The sequence below is a fragment of the Hylobates moloch genome, unplaced genomic scaffold (assembly GCF_009828535.3).
Source record: "Hylobates moloch isolate HMO894 unplaced genomic scaffold, HMol_V3 SCAFFOLD_14, whole genome shotgun sequence".
Lineage (NCBI taxonomy): Eukaryota > Metazoa > Chordata > Mammalia > Primates > Hylobatidae > Hylobates > Hylobates moloch.
In genome coordinates, this window is record NW_026652289.1 from 4,788,031 (window position 1) to 4,808,813 (window position 20,783).

General features: G+C 50.7%; 1 protein-coding gene across 1 annotated transcript in view; it reads left to right on the forward strand.

Moving 5' to 3' along the window:
• TMPRSS2 (transmembrane serine protease 2) overlaps nt 1-20,783 on the forward strand; it is a 42,059-nt gene extending 21,276 nt beyond the window's left edge. Inside the window, exons 6-14 of the mRNA XM_032174256.2 lie at nt 6,470-6,596; nt 7,793-7,903; nt 10,447-10,490; nt 11,913-12,084; nt 13,345-13,520; nt 14,600-14,695; nt 16,794-16,936; nt 17,449-17,601; nt 19,183-20,783. Of these exons, the coding sequence (XP_032030147.1) occupies nt 6,470-6,596; nt 7,793-7,903; nt 10,447-10,490; nt 11,913-12,084; nt 13,345-13,520; nt 14,600-14,695; nt 16,794-16,936; nt 17,449-17,601; nt 19,183-19,194 (1,034 nt within the window). The 3' untranslated portion in view covers nt 19,195-20,783. The remainder of the gene's footprint in view (nt 1-6,469; nt 6,597-7,792; nt 7,904-10,446; nt 10,491-11,912; nt 12,085-13,344; nt 13,521-14,599; nt 14,696-16,793; nt 16,937-17,448; nt 17,602-19,182) is intronic.

Below are 20,783 nucleotides of genomic sequence, written 5' to 3' on the forward strand. Positions count from 1 at the left end.
CCTTTGGATATAAACCCAGCAGTGAGATTGCTGGGTCACATGGCAGTTCTGTTTTCTAACTTTTTGAGGAAACTCCATGCTGTTTTCCATAATGGCCATGGCAACTTCCACCCCCACCCCCAGGGTGCAAAGGCTCCATTTCCCTTCTACATCCTCACCAACTCGTGTTGTTCCATCTTTTTGATAGTAGCCGTTCGAAGAGGTATGAGATGATACCTCATTGGGGTTTTCATTTGCATTTTTATTTGTATTCTCCATGAATTTTTGAGGGTGATTTCAAGGGTAATGAGTGGCTGGAACAGGGAAACGAGCCTAGGTATGAGGCTTGTGCTAATCATCCCCCTCCTGCCCGCTGCGTACGGAACGGGGCTGTGCAGCTGGCAGGGAGCTGGCTCGTTTCTCTTTAAGAGCTGCCTTTTACTTTTCTTCCTCTTCCTTTAAAACTTATTTCCCAGCCGGGCGTGGTGGCTCACGCCTGTAATCCCAGCACTTTGGGAGGCCGAGGTGGGCGGATCACAAGGTCAGGAATTCCAGACCAGCCTGGCCAACGTGGTGAAACCCCATCTCTACTAAAAATACAAAAACTAGCCAGACGTGGTGGTGCGGGCCTGTAGTCCCAGCTACTCGGGAGGCTGAGGCAGGATAATCACTTGAACCTGGGAGGAGGGGGTTGCAGTGAGCCGAGATTGCGCCACTGCACTCCAGCCTGGGCAACCGAGTGAGACTCCATCTCAAAAAAAAGAAGTTTTTCCCAAGCACAGCCATGTATTCCAGGCTTGCGGATCAGCGTTGGTGGTGGTGTGTGCTCTCATATCTTAGTTCCTGCTAAGCACACTCTGACAAGTTTACACTAGAACCATTTTTTTTTTTTCTAGAAATAGAAATTTCAGAATTGTAGAGTCAGAGGACTTACCAGCAATCTCTTAGGTAGTTCTCCTCCCCTCCCTCAAGTGCTGTCCTAACCTCCTGGAGTTTTCTGTAGAAACCACAAACCTCAGAGCTGGCCGAGAATTCTAGACAAAGAATTTTCCGTGCTAAAGTAATCCCCCCTCTCCTAAGGGCCATCCTTGGTGGGGACTGGTTTCCTGTTACGCCCTCACCGTCAGTCCCGGCTGTGGAATTTCCTGGTGAGGGGCACTGGCCCGTGGAGCTCGGCCCTTGTGCTGGCCTTGAGCTGGCCCAAGTGTTCCGTGTTCTTGATACCTTTCCTCCAGCACAGCCTTGCTTCCCAGGAAAGGGTTTACGCTTGAAAATGATGCATATGCTGATTGAACATAGTTCTTTTGCTTTATTTAGTTTCTTAAATTAAGTGGGGAGTTTTTGAGATTGAGTAGCGTGAGGTTAAGATAGCACGTGGATTGGCTTTTTCTTTTCTTTTGTTTTTTTTTTTTTTTTCCTGGAGACAGGGTTTCACTCTGTTGCCCAGGCTGGAGTGCAGAGGCGTGATCACGGCTCACTGCAACTTCAACCTCCTGGGGTTAAGCGATCCCCCAGCCTCAGCCCCCCAAGTGGCTGAGACTACAGGTGCTCACCACCATGCCCGGCTGATTTTTGTATTTTTTGTAGAAATGGGGTTTCGTCGATGTTGTCCAGACTGGTCTCGAACTCCTGACCTCAAGCAATTCTCCTGCCTCAGCCTCCCAGACTGCTGGGATTACAGGCGTGAACCACTGCGCCTGGCCTGGAATGGCTTTTGGTGTTCTCCTATGTGCACGTGTGGGTGAATAAACACCAACAAAGTCCTTATGTTACCTGAAGAGTTGCTCTCTTCTTAATATTTAAGTCGTATTAGTTTAAATACTTTAATAGTTGTACACTAAAGTGTAAAAATACATAATAGTGTACAACTGTTAAAGTATTATTAGGTCAAAATCAAGGAAGTACAAAAGGGTATGCTGTGAAAAATCTCTTCTTCCTTGCTCTGCTTACTTACCTACCGCCCATGCCCCCCAGACACCCCAGACACACACACACACACACACACACACACACATCACTCACATACATGCCCACCTGTTTATCAGCCAATCACATTTCTTGAGGCAACTCATCTGAGTTGCTTCTCTTTCCAGAGAGTTTTTGCATAAAGAAGCACATGTATTTCTGCGTTACCATGACCCCGTTTCCCAGTGGTTCCTAGCCGGTTGACTCTCCTGCACTGGATACCATCCTGGACAGCATTTCTTAGGGAAATGAGCCCCCTGTTTTTTCCCACCATGGCACAGTTGGTCCTTTGCATGGATGCACCATTATTGCCCCTGTCTCTTCTTGGTGGACCTTAAGGTTTTTTCCACCTTTTGCTGCAACACACACTGCTCCAAGTGTGTGAGCATATCAGTAGGAAACCCTTCCAGGAATAGAATTGCTAGGTCAGAGGGTGTGTGGATCTGTAACCTGACAGACCTAGACCGGCTTCAGTTTGGTTTTATCCAGTTTCCATATTGATTATTCATATAAAACGAAACAGACAAACATAACGCTGTGTATGTATTCTCTCTTAGACCAGAACAGGCATAGGGTGCACTTTTAATTTGTCCATTTCATAGAGTAGAAATTGTTTTTGCTGAAATGCACAACTTAGGATGCTGAAGAATACGACCCGTCCCATGGAAAACATTAAAAAATGTGTGTAGCGCTTTCTTCCCAAGAGTGTGTGTGTGCATATTTTAACATTAATTCACTTTCTACTTCTGTTGCTATCCTTTCTGTGAGTCTCAGAATCTCAGAAAAGAAATGAAATTGTTCACTCTAGTTAACAATGCTGTACTCTATACCTGGAATTTGCTAAAAGGGCAGATTTTAAGTATTCTCACCACAGAAAAGAGAAAAGAAAATGGTAATTATGTGAGGTGGTGGACGTGTTCACTAGCTTTATTACGGTGAGCATTTCACAGCGGATATCCAGTCATCACGCTGTACACGTTAACCATGTACAATTGGTGTTTCTTTGAGACAAGGTCTCCTTCTGTCACTCAGTCTGGAGTGCAGTGGCTCAGTCATGGCTCACTGCAGTCTCGACCTCCTGGGCTCAATCCATCCTTCGCCCTCATCCTCCCGAAAAGCTGGGGCCACAGGCATGTACCATCATGCCAGGCTAATGCATATATATTTATATTTTTTGGTGGAGATGGGGTCTTGCCATGTTGCCCAGGCTGGTCTCGAACTCTGGGCTCAAGTGATCCTCCCGCCTTGCCCTTCCAAAGTGCTGAGATTACAGGCATGAGCCACAGCACTGGGCCTACATGTAAAATTTTTATTTGTCAACTATACTTTGACAAAGCTGAGAAAAAAAATCCTAATATTTAAAAAAAAAAAAAAAAGGACTAGCTTGAGAGCTTTTCCAGCTCTCAGGCTTCTCAGCTGCCGTCTCTTCCGGATGCAGATAGCTGGAAGGGAAAGAAATTCCCTAAAATTACCCACAAGTCAAGAATGAAGTGTCTCCCTTTGAGCCACAGTGGCAGTTTTGTTTTTAATCATAGAAGTGTATTTCGAGCCAGGTGTCCTGGCTCACGCCTGCAATCCCCACACTTTGGGAGGCCGAGGCGGAGGGCAGCGGGGAGTGGGGGATCGCCTGAGGTCAGGAGTTCGAGACCAGCCTGACCAACATGGAGAAACCCCGTCTCTACTAAAAATACAAAATTAGCCAGCGTGGTGGTGCACGCCTGTAATCCCAGCTACTCAGGAGGCTGAGTCAGGAGAATCTCTTGAACCCAGGAGGCGGAGGTTGCAGTGAGCTGAGATCGTGCCATTGCACTCCAGCCTGGGCAACAAGAAAAAAAAAAAAAAGAAAGAAAAAGAAGAAGAAGAAGTGTATTTCATTTCAGTTACTTTTTAAAAAGGGAACAGACTTTATTTTTTAGAGCAGTTTTAGGTTTACAGAAAATGAAACAGACAGTGCAGCGAGCTCCTTGTACTCCTCTCCAGCACACAGTTGCCCTGTTATGAACATCCCACATCAGTGCTGTGCGTTCATTAACACTGATGAACCTGATGCATACATTATGATGAACTAAAGTCCTGGACTTCACCCTTTCTCTTGTATAGTTCTGTGGGATTTGACAAATGCATAATGCTGTACAGCCACAAGATAGTATCATCCAGAGTAGTTCTCCTGCCCTAAAACCTCTTGTGCTGCACCTGTTTCTCTCTCCCCTCTCACCCCAGCTATCTGATCTTTTTAGTGCCTCCAAAGTTTTGGCCTTTTCAGGATGTTGTAGCATTGGAATCATGGAGTATGTAGCCTTCACCACATACACCTTCCTTCACTTTGTCGGCTTCCTTCGCTTAGTAATATGCATTCAAGTTTCCTCCATGTCTTTTCATGGCTTGATAGCTCATTTCTTTTTAGCACCAAATAATATTCCGTTGTCCAGATGTAGCACAATGTTTATCCATTCATGTAACCTGTGACCAACTCACAGGTAGGATGTGGAATCACTCACCACAGAGGCATTAGAAAATAATCAGACCCAAGTCATTTCATGGGGGAACAAGCCCACAGGTACCAGACTGTCCAGTGAGTCGTAGGAAGTAAGAAGAGAGGCCAGAGCATAGCCAGGTCCTCACTTCATACTTTAAGCCCATGTATATTTCTCCCAAACCACACGGCATTGTTTCCATGCTTTCAGCTTTGCATGAATAACGCGATACTGAAAGCATCATTTAGCACTTGCTCTCTTTCCCGCAGCGCTGTTTTCAAGCTTCTTCCTGTTCATGATGCTCTGCTTAACCCTTAAGCTGCATGGGATTCTGTTCTGTGAATATGCCCATCCCACGTATTATCTTGCCCAGCGAAAAGTCCCCAAAACTCTGGATGGTGGTTACCTGTAGGGAGGGAGAGGAGATTGGGAATAGGGAGCGACTTCAACGGTGTTTATAATGTTTTGTTTCTTTAAATAAAAGAGCTGAGATCATTTCAGCAGAATGTTGATTTAGAGTCTCCTGGACAATTTGTTGCTCAAAGTGCTCTCTTAAAGAGCAATTTAAAAAAAAAAAACCTTTTATTACTTATTTATTGAGACAGAGTTTTGCTCTGTCACCCGGGCTGGAGTGGAGTGGTGTGATCTCAGCTCACTGCAACCTTTACCTCCTGGGTTCAAGCAATTCCCCTGCCTCAGCCTCCCAAGTAGCTGGGATTACAGGTGCCTGCCACCACACCTGGCTAATTTTTGCATTTTAGTAGAGATGGGGTTTCCCCATGTTGGCCAGGCTGGTCTCAAACTCCTGACCTCAGGTGATCTGCCTGCCTTGGCCTCCCAAAGTGCTGGTATTACAGGTGTGAGCCACTATGCCTGGCCTATCTTATTTATTTTTAAAAACAGCTTATTGAGATCTAATTTATGTACCATAAAATTCAAGCATATAATTCAGTGCTTTTATATGTAAAACATATATATGTAATAGCTTATTGATATATAATTTTTTATATAAAACAGCTTATTGATATGTAATGTATGTACCATAAAATTTAAATGTATCATTCACTGGCTTTTATATATTCACGAATATGTGCACCTATCACCACAGTCAATTTTAGCATATTTTCATCAGCTCATAAAGAAACCCCAAGCCCTTGAGCTGTCACTCCATACCCCTCCTCCCAGCCCATCCCTCCTACTTCTAAGCCACCACTAATCTACTTGGTGTCTATAGATTTCCTACTCTAGGCATTCCATGTGGGCGGGATCATGCAATATGTGGGCTCACGCAATATGAGCGGCATTCCACGTGAGTGGGCTCATGTAGTATGTGTGGCTCCTTTCACTGAGCATAAGGTCTTCAGCACTCATCCAGGTTGCAGCCTGTGTCTGAATTTCATTCCCTCTTCTGGCTGAATCGTATTCCATTGTGTATCTTGGACATATCCTATTCTGCTCACCCAGCCATTGGTGGGTGTTTGGAGTGTTTTCACCTTTCGGCTGTTTTAAGAGGGCTGCAGTGAACATTTGTACAAGTTTTGGACCCAATGCCTGTTTTCAATTCTCTTGTGTAGAGAGCACTTTTTAGCAGAAAAAGAATAGATTTGTGGCCTCCCTTTGTGTGTGGGCAGTGCCTTGAGAAGAGTAAACTCTGTGCTGTCACCTCCGGAGCCACGGGGAGCGTGGGGCTCGGGTAGCAGCTAGGACAATACGAGTTGGGACAAGGCCGGGTGCAATGGTTCACGCCTGTAATTCCAGCACTTTGGGAGACCGAGGCAGGGGGATCACCTGAGGTCAGGAGTTCGAGACCAGCCTGGCCAACATGGTGAAACCCCATCTCTAATAAAATAGAAAAATTAGCTGGACGGGGTGGTGGACGCCTGTAATCCCAGCTACTTGGGAGGCTAAGGCAGGAGAATTGCTTGAACCTGGAAGGCGGAGGCTGCAGAGAGTGGAGATCAGACCACTGCACTTCAGCCTAGGTGACAGAGCGAGACTCCGTCTCAAAAAAAAAAGAAAGAAACTCATGGATAATCCTCCTTCTCATGCAGTTCGCCTCTACGGACCAAACTTCATCCTTCAGGTGTACTCATCTCAGAGGAAGTCCTGGCACCCTGTGTGCCAAGACGACTGGAACGAGAACTATGGGCGGGCGGCCTGCAGGGACATGGGTTATAAGTGAGTATGGGGCAGCACCACCGTGTGACGGGAACAGACAGCAGAAACACGAGAAGACCCTCTCTCTGTCTCCCTGTGAAAGCACCGGCACATGAGTGCTGGGGACAATTGTCACCTTCCAAAAGCTGAGCCCTATAACCAGCAGGTGTGACTTGTCCTGCTAGGGCTGTGCCCGGCACACAGACCTTGGCTCCCTGCCACCTTGCCCTGCCTCCTCCTTGGCCTCTATAGACTCCTGTTGCTCGGGAGTGCCCAGTGCTGTGGTCATCTGGTCAAAGGGGCAGGCTGAGGGCATTAGGTGCCTCTTTTTCCAAGGTGCCTCTCAGCCAGGGTCCATTCACCTCCCTGGGTAGAGGTTGGGCCAGAACAGCCAGCGAGGGGGGTTGGACTGGAGAGAGCAGCAGGGACAAATCCTGTGCCAGTTTCACTGCTTTTGGGAGCCATGGAAGACTTTTGAGCTGGGGAGATAATCAATCAATCAATCAGATTTATACTTAAAAAATGTCATTCCTGCTTGTAGCTCTGAGGGAAGGTGGGAAGGCTTAAGGGGGTGTGTGTCCTTTGCCAGTGATTCCTAACGGGGGCGGGGGGTGGTTACCACTTATCAGCACTGCCTGGGGAGACGCGGCAGCCCTCAGGCATCGGGGAAGAGGGTGGTAGGATGCTACTGCCACTTTGTTTTCCATGGAAGGGCCCCCAGGTGATTTATATGCAACTTTAGGATATTCAATATGCCAGTTTTCAGAATGCATGACCACTTGATGAGAAAATTGGCATCTTAGCTAGTCACTATGACATCCCTAAACAGCAGGGGTGAATTACACAGCAAAGCCCCCATCGCAGTCCAGGAACCTGGTGGAATTGATAACTGGGGCCATTTTAACATCTGTACCTTTTATTAGATTAAAAGTATGTATGATTATGCAATCCTATGTCCTTCTCATAGTTTCTTGATCCTAACCTGGATAAGAAACATGACCAATGAAGAAATTTTATCTGACACTTTAGGGTTATTGAAACGAAAACTCGTTACAATATTATAGCACTTGGTTAGAACGTGTGATTTTTTTTCCTAAATGCTAAGGTTTTTCCCTCTTATTCTGAACGTCATATGAGAGATATTATGACATAGCATAGGATTTGTATTTGCTTATGCCTTAACCATTATCATAAATAAGGTTTTCTGTCTTTTTTAGGAATAGTTTTTACTCTAGCCAAGGAATAGTGGATGACAGCGGAGCCACCAGCTTTATGAAACTGAACACAAGTGCCCGCAATGTCGATATCTATAAAAAACTGTACCACAGGTATGCAGCAATTTCTTCTTTGAAAAATTTTGGAATGAAATCAACTAGGAGACACCACGGGGAATCGCTGTCCTGCGTCTGATTTCTCTGAGCTGCAATACTCGGTCTGGATGGGTTTTGCATTGGGAGGAGATTAGAGTCTGACCAGGCCTGGTTACTCTAAGCAGCCCTTGGTTTATTCGTAGGAAGTGGCTGAGGTTTCTCTGCTATTTCATTTTCAGCCTCTACCGTCTGCCCTTGTTGGTAGCGTCTCACACTGCAACGTTGACATTCAACTCTATTTAGTTTTCTTTCCTCTTCAGACATTTAGAGATGTACCTATTTTGTCAGGGCACGGTTCTAGGAATCCAAGATAATATCTCAGTGTCCCAGCCGGGGTGACCGGCTCATCCCAGTTTGCCAGGGACTTCACTGGCTTGAGCAAGGAAAGTCCTGCTCCATTCCAGCAGCTGGGCTGGCTGGTCCCCTTAGCCCCAACCCTGGGACAGCAGTGCCAGAGGGTGCTCTGTGAGGGATGGGCAGCATTCTGGCGGCCTGGGAATGAGTCATGGTGTGTCCAGGGGGTAGAAGTGGGCACAAGCCACGGGTCACGTGATGAGTGGCTGACCTGGCTGGGAGGGCGGAAGAGGGGATGGACTTGGGCTATTCCTTTTGCTTTGCGCATATTTAGGATGTTTGCAGACTTGCGATGATTGTTGCTGTTATGTGAGTGTTTTCCGATGTGAAAGATACACAGTGTCCTTTGCTCATGAGCTCTCCTTGCCTCCCAGGTCCCCAGGGCTTATGCCTGGTGTCTAGGCATCACCTCTCTGCCCGCCAGGTGCCAGGTGCTGCATTTCGGGGGAGGATGAACTAATCACCCCGCGCCACCTTTCCTCTGAGCGGGAGCCTGGGGCAGGTTTGCATTCCTGGTGGCCGCTGGCGGAGGTGTCTGGGGGCCTGACTTCCACCGCAGCCTGCTGTCCTGGGGAATGTGGCGGGGCAAGCCCAGTGGGGAGGGCTGTCCACGGCCAGGTGCACCCATCAAAACAGCAGGGCTGCGGTTTGTCCCTGTGGAGAAGCTAAACACAGCTGCCTGGGCGCTTTGTAGATGCTGAGTGGTTCTTTGTCTTCCTGGGTTAGGAGCCAAGTCCAGCCGGGCAGGGGCGGGGGGAGGGGAGGAGGTGCTGCCCTCCCTTGGCAAGAGCCTTGGGAACCCACAAGGAGGCTGGAGGGCTTGGAAGAAAGAAGAGAAGGCCATTGTCTGGTAGGCTCTATTCTGTCTCGGTGGTGACGGTAGGGGGAAGCGCACTTCTTTTCCTCTTTCTGTGCAGCAGTTGCCCTTTGATGCCTGAGTTCTGGTTGTTTTCTGTCGGGCTTCTGTGAATAACCACATGTGCCCTGGCGCTGTGACCACACAGGGCTATCCCTACCGACCTTAGGATTCTTAGGAAATGTCTTCTCTTAAAGGGGACATGTCTTTGCTTGGCCATGTCAGTGCCCCAGAGCCAGAGTCCACCTGGAATGCACCTGTAGCCACTGGGAACCTGGGGGGGGGGTGCCTCAGTAAGAGGGTGGCAGGAAGGACCTATTATTGTAGGGCCTGGGCTCCTGCAAGGTGGTTTGGGGGCCGTTGGAGGCAGCAGAGATTTGCCCTGGATTGGATGCTGTCAGGAAGCAGGGGTAATTCTGTGAGGCTGCTTTATTATTTTTTTTCTAGGAGGAGGTTGGAATGAGGCTAGGCTAAAGCTATGATTGGTAAAGAAACGTCCGTCGCTCAAGTTAGCCAGGACAGGAGGAGACATCAGGTCGTGATTTTGTGGTTGCGACCACAAGGTTCCTGTTCTGTCTGTTCAGACATCATTTCAGAGGAGGCTCCTTGTCTCTTGCCCCATCTCGGGCATGGAGGGGCCTAGTCCGATATTGATATTCAGTGAAATAATTCAGGTTCTGCAGAGCACATGGCCCAGCTGTCGGGGCGGGCCAGCTCTGCATGCCAGGGGCTGCGTCTTTCCTTCTCAGCATAGCCTGGGAAATTCACTGTAGGACAAAATGCATCAATTACTTTCTCTTCATCCATAACCTGGGATGTTTGACTCCCAAATGAGTAACTCTTATGTTTCTTCTAATCCTAGGGAAATTATCGGTTATATTGCTTTCAACACTACAGATGTAAAGCAGTCATAGGAGCCCAGAGGTTTCCAAATGGCTTCCTTACAAAATTAGAAGATGATTTTAAATTCCAAGAGGAAAAAGAAAAACTAGCATTATTGTATGCCTACCCTCACAACCACCCTAGGAGCTGGTACAGTTTTAAGAGAGGTTAAGTAACTTGCCCAAGGTCACACCGTGGGGATGTGAGCCGCGTGCCTTGGCTCAGTGTCTGGTCTTTGCCACTGTCCCTATATGGATTTACTTACCTTACTGGAGTTGTAAGTAGCAGACCCTTCTATGTCTCAGAAGACAGGAGAGGGAACATCGGAAGAGACGACTGATTTCTAAGCTTGTGAGAGGCAGGTGACTCCTCACTGTCGTGACCAGAATTTCCCCTGTTCTTTTTGTAGTGATGCCTGTTCTTCAAAAGCAGTGGTTTCTTTACGCTGTATAGGTAAGTTCATCTAGAGTCCCCCTTTTGATGCTTCTAACTAGGAAAAGCTCTCTGCTTTCAGAACATTACTCCCCGTGTCTCTGGGGGCGTGGGAAGGAAGAAGGTGGGGTCACGGGTTGGGATGTGTCCAGCAGCGTCTCACTCTTTCCAAGGAGTCCTGGTTTTGATTTCCATGGTCTGTAGACACCTTCAGCCTTGGGTCCAAGGGACACCCCCTGAGATCAGGCAGGCTCAGGAAGCTGACAAAGCCCTATGCTTTATGCCACCCATGAGCTGGAGGTCCGGCAGGTCTCTTTCTCCAGAAAGCAAAGGGGGGTGGCATTAGTGAGCCCTGGCAGTCACCTAACGTGGACTTGGAGCATCTGCAGGGCTGTGGTCCAGCACCACGGTGTGGCCACCAGGTGCTCATCAGCCAGTGGGACCCGGGAGGAGGGACAAGCCCGGAGAACAACAGCGCTCTTGCCTCTTCTCTCCTGAAGTTTGGACGGTGGCTTAGACTTGGGTGTCCCCATCTCTGTGTTTGGAGTGCTTACAGTTTCCAAACTGTTTGCAAATGTGGAAGCCACTGTCCCTCTCCTCCGGGATGGCCCAGTGCTGTCGTGGGGCCGTGGTCCTGAGCTCAGCTTTTCATTTGAAGAGGTGGAAGGTGCTGACACAGTCATATCCCGGCAGGGCTGGCTCAGGTCTTCTTTATGTCCTGAGTGGGGGTCCAGCACAGCCCCAAGGGCGCGTGGCACCCATCTTGCCCTCTGCCCATGCACTCACCTCCTGGTGGAGAAGACGCTCACACACAGGAAGCAGGGAAGGCAGCAGGCCTCACTCACCCCTCACCCCCTCACTCACCCCCTACTCAACCCCTCAACCTCTCACTCACCCACTACTCACCTCCTCACCCCCTCACTCACCCCCCACTCCCCCCCTCCCCCCCCCCCCCCCCCCCACTCACCCCCTCACTCACTCACCCCCTCACCCCCTCACTCACCCTCTACTCACCCCCTCACTCACTCACCCCTTCACCCTCTCACTCACCTCCTCGTCTCCTCACCCCCTCACTCACTTCCAGCCCTGCCCCTCCCATCTTCCTTTTCTTTGTGTGAGAATCTGGGGTCCCTGAGTGGTGTCAGTCCCTCCAAGACTCAAGGAGTCCCCAGGGCCTCGTTGTCGAGAACACCCCCACCTGGGTCCTGGGAGACCCCATGGGATCACAGGAGTGTTCAGGGAAGTGGTGCTTCCTGGGTCTGGGTGGGCTGGAGGGGCGTCCTCCCTTCCCTGAGACCCCCAGGAGCCCCCTGAGTCCATCCCCAGCAGTGGTGCTCCTGCCCTGTCCTTGCAGCCTGGGAGACCCTTGGGAGGGGAGGGCGCTGGGTGGCTGGGCAGCTTCTGCTGGTCTCACCCCACTGGCCTCCTGTTTGTTGTCCTCAGCCTGCGGGGTCAACTTGAACTCAAGCCGCCAGAGCAGGATCGTGGGCGGCGGGAGCGCGCGCCTGGGGGCCTGGCCCTGGCAGGTCAGCCTGCATGTCCAGAACGTCCATGTGTGCGGAGGCTCCATCATCACCCCCGAGTGGATCGTGACAGCCGCCCACTGCGTGGAAAAGTATGCCGGGGCGGCGCGGGCTGGGTGGGGGCTCCGGGCTGGCCTGCAGCCACCCTGTGACCTTGAGCAGGTCACAACCCTTGCAGCCCCGGCGTCCTTGTGTTTAAATGGGGAGAGTATTGCACCTGCTTCCTAGGGTTGTGAGGCACCAAGTGCGCTCATGCCAGGCAGCGCATGGCTGTATGCACTGAGTGTCGCCTGCACGAGGGGCACAGGGTGCAGGTGGAACATTCTCCACGATGTCACCATGATCAGCGTTCCTTCCAGCCACTGTCCTCTGAGCTCTGTTCTGCCCTTGAGCAAAGCCCCCGCCCCCTGAGGTATCCTGTCTCTGGGATGCTAGTCCCAGGAGAGGGCACACTCAGACAGACTTCAGACTGCCCTGCTGGAAGGTCCCTGGGGTTAAGTGCTCTTGGCCACAGCATTGCTCATCCAGAGGGTTAGGTAGGGGTGAGGCTAGCTGTGACAGTGTTAGCATTTATGGAAGCTAGCACCCCCTCACCTTTTCCTTAAACACATAGTGCTTTTGATCACATGCTGCTTTGGAGGAGGCCTCACTTGGCGGATGTATTTTTCTGCCTTAGAGAGAGGCTGAGCTGGGTTTGACTCTTGGCCCAGCCCTCTCTGGCTGCGTGGCCTTAGACGATTCACTCAACGTCTCTGATCCATGGCGTGTACAACTATAAGATGGGCATGCCCTTCTCCTCTCGGGCTGTTATGAAGGTCAAGGAAGCAAGGTCTGTTACCCAAGGGTGCCCCCTTCTCTCCCCCTCTTCACAGCCCCGGGTGCACTGGGCCCACTAGGAGCTGGGATTCTCTTAAGAGGGAAACTCTTGGATAAAGTAAATGGTTTGATTGATATTGGACTTCAAGTCTGTTCATCAGTATCTGTTTATTAAGCACCTACCATGTGCCAGGAAATGCTTTGGCGTACAAAGGAAAATAAGGGCCAGTCCTGCTAGAAATGGCCTTGAAACCCCAGGGAGGGATGTCGGCCCATTGTGGGTGCTGCAGATTCCTTGAAGGTGATGCAAGAGCCAGAAAGAGGGACGATGTGGGGTGCTGAGGCAGGGAGTCGGGGTGGGGGGAGTGTGAGGGAGAAGGAGGCCGAGCCCCTCTTCCACGATCTCCCTGTGTGGTTTCTGGTGAACCATCCCGCCTCTGGGTGTCTTGCCTCCAGCTTCCGATGTTGGAAGTTCATCCACTGAGAAGAGCTCTGTGTTTACGACTCTGAGATACTGAGTCCTCCTTCTCTCCCAGACCTCTTAACAATCCATGGCATTGGACGGCATTTGCGGGGATTTTGAGACAATCTTTCATGTTCTATGAAAGCGGACACCAAGTAGAAAAAGTGATTTCTCATCCAAATTATGACTCCAAGACCAAGAACAATGACATTGCGCTGATGAAGCTCCAGACGCCTCTGACTTTCAATGGTACGCGTGGCTCAGGCTTGGCAAGCAAGTTGGCAGAATCTTAAAGAGATGTTGATTGGAAATGACACTTGTGCTATGCCAAATGGAAGGGAGGAATTTGCGTTGAGCGAGGGTGGTGTGCAGCGGGTGGCCAATGGGAGAGGCTCACAGAGGCTAAGAGCACCTGCCACATTTTGGGGGAGGCAGCAGCCACCATGTCTGTTCTGTACTGTACTGAGTGGTGGTGATTCAAGCCAGGCATGGAAAAGGCTAGAACAGGGCTTTCCCACTGCAGCACTCTTGACATCTGGAGTGGTTCTCTGTTGTAGGGCTCTCTTGTGCCTTGTAGGATGTTTAGCAGTGTCCCCAGCCTCTACCCACTGGAGGCCAGTAGCTACCAAGCTGTGACAACCAATGTTGTCTGTCTGCCGACATTGCCAAACATCCCCTTTGAGGCAAAGTCACTTCCAGTTGAGAACTACTGGCCTAAAATGTGTAAAGAGCCTTGATTTTTAAAGATGCATTCTAAAACCAAGTTACTTAATTCAGGACAAACATACTTTCTCTTAGCATCTTATTTGGTCCCACTCTGGTCCATCCAAGGGTCTGGAATGTTCTAGCCCCACGTGGATACAGAAGAAGCAAAACCTTGGTGCTCCCTACAACATGTCTGTATTCACATTGGGAAATGGTTCACATACAGAAGAGTGAACGCATGAGCAACGGCGTGGTGCCTCTGGGGCGAAAGCTGACTCCATTGACTCCATCGGCTTTTTGGCTGTTGCCTCCTGTGTGTCTTTCCCATCTTGGTCACCTGGAGATATGTAATTTTAGAAGCAGAGCCAGCAAATAATTCCTTTTATAAGCAGAGCTAGCAAATAATTCTACTTATAGGTAGCATAACTTCTTGCCTGCCAGAAGGAGGGGTCTGGCAGGGGGAGAAAGTGAGAATGTGGGACTTGTTGGGATGCAGGGTCCTCTGGGCAGGGCGGCCGGGTGCCAGGCCCAGTGGCCTGCATGTGGGAAGGCCAGGTGGAGACGTAGCCCGAGGCCTTGGGTGATAACAGCCTGGCTTACTGTGTTTTCTCTTCTTGAAACAGATTTTGTGAAACCAGTGTGTCTGCCCAACCCAGGCCTGATGCTGGAGCCAGAACAGCACTGCTGGATTTCCGGGTGGGGGGCCACCGAGGAGAAAGGTGAGGCTCCTTGGCACGCAGGACTGCAGGGCCCACAGATGGAGCATTGGGTTCGGAAGTGGGAGGTCCAGGTTTTAATCCCAGTTCTACTACTCAATGATTGGATGACTTTGGTTGATTCCCCCAGTCCTTGTGCCTCAGTTTCTCCATCTGCTAAGTGGGGGAAATCCTGCCCAGCCTACCTAATACACCGTGTTCTTATTATGATCACACAGAGCAGCATGTGGAATGGCTTTTGAAGTATCTGGGCCACACGAGTTTAGAGGTGCAGGATCTCCTGTGTTGCACTCATTGTGAGTTTAAAGCTGCCCTGGAGATCCCACCAAGGCCTGCAGGGCTGAGTGACAGGGGGCTTGGTGAGGACGGGCGTCCTGGACCAGTGGTGGCCACATCTAAGCCTGTCCTCTGCCCTGATAACCGCAGAGAGAGGCTCTCTCCACCCCCTTCAGTTGCAATCTGCGTTTCTCTCTGACAGTCTTTCAAATGAAGGGAGCCTGGCTGCTTCATTTTTATGGAGGGTTGGAAGTGCTTAGTGGCAGGCACAAAGGTTCATTTTACATATTGTTTACATCCTTCTCAAAAGCATCTGGGCCATACAGACAACAAATCCTTTCAAACAAGGGGAAAAGTACAAAGGTTGGGTGATTTGTGGGGAGCGTCAGGGAAGGTAGTGGGGGGCATCCTGGCTCCTCATCAGCAGAAACTTACTACAGTGGAGCCACAGGCTGGGCAAAAGACCTCATGGAATCCAAGATGAAGGGAATATCAACAAATACTTGTGCGCACCTGAACCTATATCAGGCTGGGTGCTACTTGGGTGCCGGGAATGCAGAAGTGAACAGAGTAAGACAAACGTCTCTGCTGTCAGGAGCTTTACCTCTCTTGTGGATTTGGGTGGTGGGGGTGGGGCAGGTGTGGTCAGACAGATGGGAGACAAACAACTGATTCCAAATATCTGAGGGTGGGGATCGCAAGGTCCCAGCTACTTTGACAGGGTGGTCAGGAAAGGCTTCTCGGAAGAGGTGGCATTTGAGCTGAGACTCAAATGGCAGAAATGTGTATACATCAAAAAGGCTAGCGCACGTATCTTAAGATGCGGTCAAGGAGCCAGGGAGGTGGGCTGGGGCCAGATTGCATAGGTCCTTGTGGATTATGGTGAAGACACCAGCTTCTCGTCTGCTCGAGGTAGGGAGATCATGAGCCGGGGAGTGCCATGACCTGGCAGCTGTGTGGGGAGTGGGGATGAATGGATGGAGACGAGGATGATGGTGACGAGTCCATTGCTGTGGTTCCCTGAGACGGGAAGGCAGCTCACAGCAGAGTGCGGGCGTGGATGTGGAGAGATGAGGGTACATTTGGGCTAGAGCCACCAGACTTACTGATGGGTTGCATGTCTGTGGGAGAGAGAGTGAGAAGTCAGGGACGATGGCTTTCCACTCTGTGACTGAAGCCCCAGGGTGGCAGGTGGTGCCATTTTTCAAGCCAGGAAATATTGGTTGGTGAGAATTTGGGGTGGGAGAAGGTGTGATGGAGGGTTCTGGTTTTGCACATTAAGCCCACAGTGCCCAGAAGATACCCGAGGGGAGGCAGCAAGGCGAGAGTGGCAAATGCAGAGACGGCAAGTGCAGGCCCTGTCTTGAGAAGCTCTAATGTGCAGGGGAGCTGAGAAGCGGGCGGCCTAGGGAGGGTCGTGTGTGCTCCAGAAGCGTGCGTGCATGCCAGAGGGGAAACAGGAGCCTGTGTGTCCTGGGTAGGGTTCAGTGAGGAGTGGGAAATTGGTTCAGCAGAACCAAGCCACTGGGTGAATAAGACAGGGATTCCATGGCACTGATAGAGCCCTATAGTTTCAGAGCTGGGAAGCTCTTTCCCTGAAGCTGAACTCCAGAGCTGCATTCAGCACAGGCACTGCCAGTTATAAGGAGAATCCAGGTTTCCCAAGTAGAGGGCTTGGTGCTGGGATGAGCTGACGGGGGCAGGGCTGGAGAACGGGGCTGTGACCCTCTGTGTAGTGTGTGTGGAGGTCTCAGGGAGCGAAGCGTGCTCTCTCTGCGAGAGCTGCTGGCAACACTGGGAGCTCAACAAGTCTCCCTGTCCTTAGGGAAGACCTCGGACGTGCTGAACGCTGCCATGGTGCGTCTCATTGAGACGCAGAGATGCAACAGCAGATACGTCTATGACAACCTGATCACCCCAGCCATGATCTGTGCCGGCTTCCTGCAGGGGACCGTCGATTCTTGCCAGGTAATTCAACACTTTTATTCTACCTTTGGCCCTTACCAGATCCTACTGAACCCCCCATGAGAGAGAGGGTATTCTTGGGGTCAGCAGAGCCTCCTCAGTGACACGGAGCCAGCTCGGGGCAGTCATGGGAAGCGATGGCCACAAACAGTGCGAACGCTTCTGGTGGCAGAAGTACAATCGACAAATCACACACGGCCTCTGAAAAACTGATATTTGGTAAAAGTGCCAGTGGAACAGAAACAAGTATTTAGACAATTTTAAATTATGAACGCCAATTTATTTAGTAACTATTAGCTTGAACAGATTAAATTCAGGATGGGGGCTGTCTCTTTGGGGGTTGCATCTCTGTTACCATCACCCCTTGATGGTGGAGATTCGAAGCCCACACAGTCACTTGTAACTCACACTGCGACACCCACCCCCGCCACCGCCACCTCCTCTAGGCCTGGTCAGTGGTGTGTGGCAGATTGTGACTTGATTTTCTGCTCTCTGTACCTTGCTGTGTCCCACAGGGTGACAGTGGAGGGCCTCTGGTCACTTCGAAAGACAATGTCTGGTGGCTGATCGGGGATACAAGCTGGGGTTCTGGCTGTGCCAAAGCTTACAGACCAGGAGTATACGGGAATGTGACGGTATTCACGGACTGGATTTATCGCCAAATGAGGGTAACTATCCTGTCCTCCTTCTGACCGTGTTCTCTGATTCCTCGAGCCAAAGCCAGACATCTGTTAAGCATGGTTCTGCTGCTGGAAGCTCACTGCTGACCACTGGTCAACATGAAGCAAACCCTGCTTCCTCCAGCCACAGCCCCATCCCCCTGGTGTCCACCCATTGCCCATTGCCTCTCACTGGCTTCACTTGCATGTTTCTCCTGGTGCTTGGATGAAAAGCGCTGGAGCTCGGCTTGTGTGAAATTCCTTGGTGCTCTGCTGACCACACTTAGTTCTGGCTCAGCTGACTCAGTTGTTCCACTCAGGCCACCTCACATCAAACCTTTTTTTTTTCTTTTTTGAGATGGAGTCTCACTCTGTCGCCCAGGCTGGAGTGCAGTGGCACGATCTCGGCCCACTGCAACCTTTGCCTCCCGGGTTCAAGCGATTCTCCTGCCTCAGCCTCCCAAGTAGCTGGGATTACAGGCATGCACCACCGCGCCCGGCTACTTTTTGTATTTTTAGTAGAGATGGGGTTTCTCCATGTTGGCCAGGCTGGTCTCAAAGCCCTGACCTCAGGGCATCCACCCACCTCAGCCTCCCAAAGTGCTGGGATTACAAGCGTGAACCACGGTGCCCGGCCCCACATGAAACTTTTGACTTATAGAGAGCAGAGGGAAGAGCTGACTGTGTCCATCCTTTTCTGGGGCTATTGAGTGGCCCCTGGGCAGCCCCCAAGGTTAGGAAGTGCAGGAGCAGCCAGGGTCCTCTGATGCCCCAGACTCAAGCATGAGGGAAGGTCTCAAGGGTTCCCTGTGAGCCTCATGGACGTCTCTGCTTAGCGGAGCCCTGGCTTTGGGCATTGTCCAGATAGTGGGTGAGAACCAGATCTTCTCATCTCCAGGACCTCAGACCTATAGTTTTCTCAGATTTCTGTGCTTTCTGGGGCTGGGCAGCTAGCGGAAGAAAGCACTCTATTCTGTCTTCTCTCGAGTCTCCCAGATGCCCAGTCTGTTGAAGGAGCAGCAGAACCAGGGGGCATTTCCCGCTAGGGCCCGACCTGTGTCTCCTTCAAATGACATGCGGGACTCAGGGCCTTCCCATGACCATGGGGCCCAGCTGGACCTCGCCTGGCATAAGGCCCAGTGCTGGAAACAGATGACCCCAGGGGGAGGCAGGGCAGGAGGGAAGCTGGCAGGGCTGGGACGGTCAGCCAGGCTGAGGGGCGGACTCGAGCCAGGATGGGGCTAGCGAATGAGCCGGGTGTGTTTGGCGGCTGCAGGTGGGTCCGCGTGGCTGTGCAGGGAGGGAAGGGCTGCGTGGCAGGAGAGCAGCCGGGGGAGGCCCAGACTCTGCTGAAGAGATGCCCCTGGCGCCGGCCTCCACATCCGCTGCCCGCTCCTCCTGGAGCTCCTGCCCCGCCATGCTCAGCCTGACTCTGACCAACACGTCGGAGAGAAAAATGATCCCTTTGTGCTATTAAGCTTGCTTATTTGGTTTCTAAGTGCTTCATGCGAACCTAGAGGAAAAAACTATTTTCCACCTTTGTTTGTCTTAAGAAAATAACACACTTTTTTTTTTTTCCTATTTGAACAGGCAAACGGCTAATCCGCATGGTCTTTGTCCTTGACGTCGTTCTACAAGAAAACAAAGGGGCTGGTTTTGCTTCCCCGTGCACGATTTACTCTTAGAGATGATTCAGAGGTCACTTCATTTTTATTAAACAGTGAACTTGTCTGGCTTTGGCACTCTCTGCCATTCTGTGCAGGCTGCAGTGGCTCCCCTGCCCAGCCTGCTCTCCCTAACCCCTTGTCCACAAGGGGTGATGGCCGGCTGGTTATGGACACTGGCGGTCAAGTGTGGAGGAGAGGGGTGGAGGCTGCCCCATTGAGATCTTCCTTCTGAGTCCTTTCCAGGGGCCAATTTTGGATGAGCACGGAGCTGTCGCTTCTCAGCTGCTGGACGGCTTGAGATGAAAAAGGAGAGACATGGAAAGGGAGACAGGCAGGTGGCACCTGCAGTGGCTGCCTTCTGGGGCCACTTGGTAGTGTCCCCAGCCTAGCTCTCCACAAGGGGTTTTTGCTGATTTGTTCTTAGAGCCTTAGCAGCCCTGGATGGTGGCCGGAAATAAAGGGGCCAGCCCTTCATGGGTGGTGACGTGGTAGTCACTTGTAAGGGGAACAGAAACATTTTTGTTCTTATGGGGTGAGAATGTAGACAGTGCCCTTGGTGCGAGGGAAGCAATTGCAAAGGAACTTGCCCTGAGCACTCCTGGTGCAGGTCTCCACCTGCACATCGAGTGGGGCTCCTGGGAGGGAGACTCAGCCTTCCTCCTCATCCTCCCCGACCCTGCTCCCAGCACCCTGGAGATTGCACATGCCCCTTGGCCCTGGCAGGCGCCAAGCCTGGCACCATGTTGGCCTCTTCAGGCCTGCTAGTCACTGGAAATTGAGGTCCATGGGGGAAATCAAGGATGCTCAGTTTAAGGTACACTGTTTCCATGTTATGTTTCTACACATTGCTACCTCAGTGCTCCTGGAATCTTAGCTTTTGAAGTCTCCAAGTAGTCCACCTTCATTTAACTCTTTGAAACTGTATCATCTTTGCCAAGTAAGAGTGGTGGCCTATTTGAGCTGCTTTGACAAAATGACTGGCTCCTGACTTAACGTTCTATAAATGAATGTGCTGAAGGAAAGTGCCCATGGTGGCGGTGAAGAAGAGAAAGATGTGTTTTGTTTTGGACTCTCTGTGGTCCCTTCCAATGCTGTGGGTTGCCAACCAGGGGAAGGGTCCCTTTTGCATTGCCAAGTGCCATAACCATGAGCACTACTCTACCATGGTTCTGCCTCCTGGCCAAGCAGGCTGGTTTGCAAGAACGAAATGAATGATTCTACTGCTAGGACTTAACCTTGAAATGGAAAGTCATGCAATCCCATTTGCAGGATCCGTCTGTGCACATGCCTCTGTAGAGAGCAGCATTCCCAGGGACCTGGGAAACAGGTGGCACTGTAAGGTGCCTGTTCCCCAAGACACATCCTAAAAGGTGTTGTAATGGTGAAAACGTCTTCCTTCTTTATTGCCCCTTTTTATTTATGTGAGCAACGGTTTGTCTTTTTTTGTATCTTTTTTAAACTGTAAAGTTCAATTGTGAAAATGAATATCATGCAAATAAATTATGCAAATTTTTTTCAAAGTAA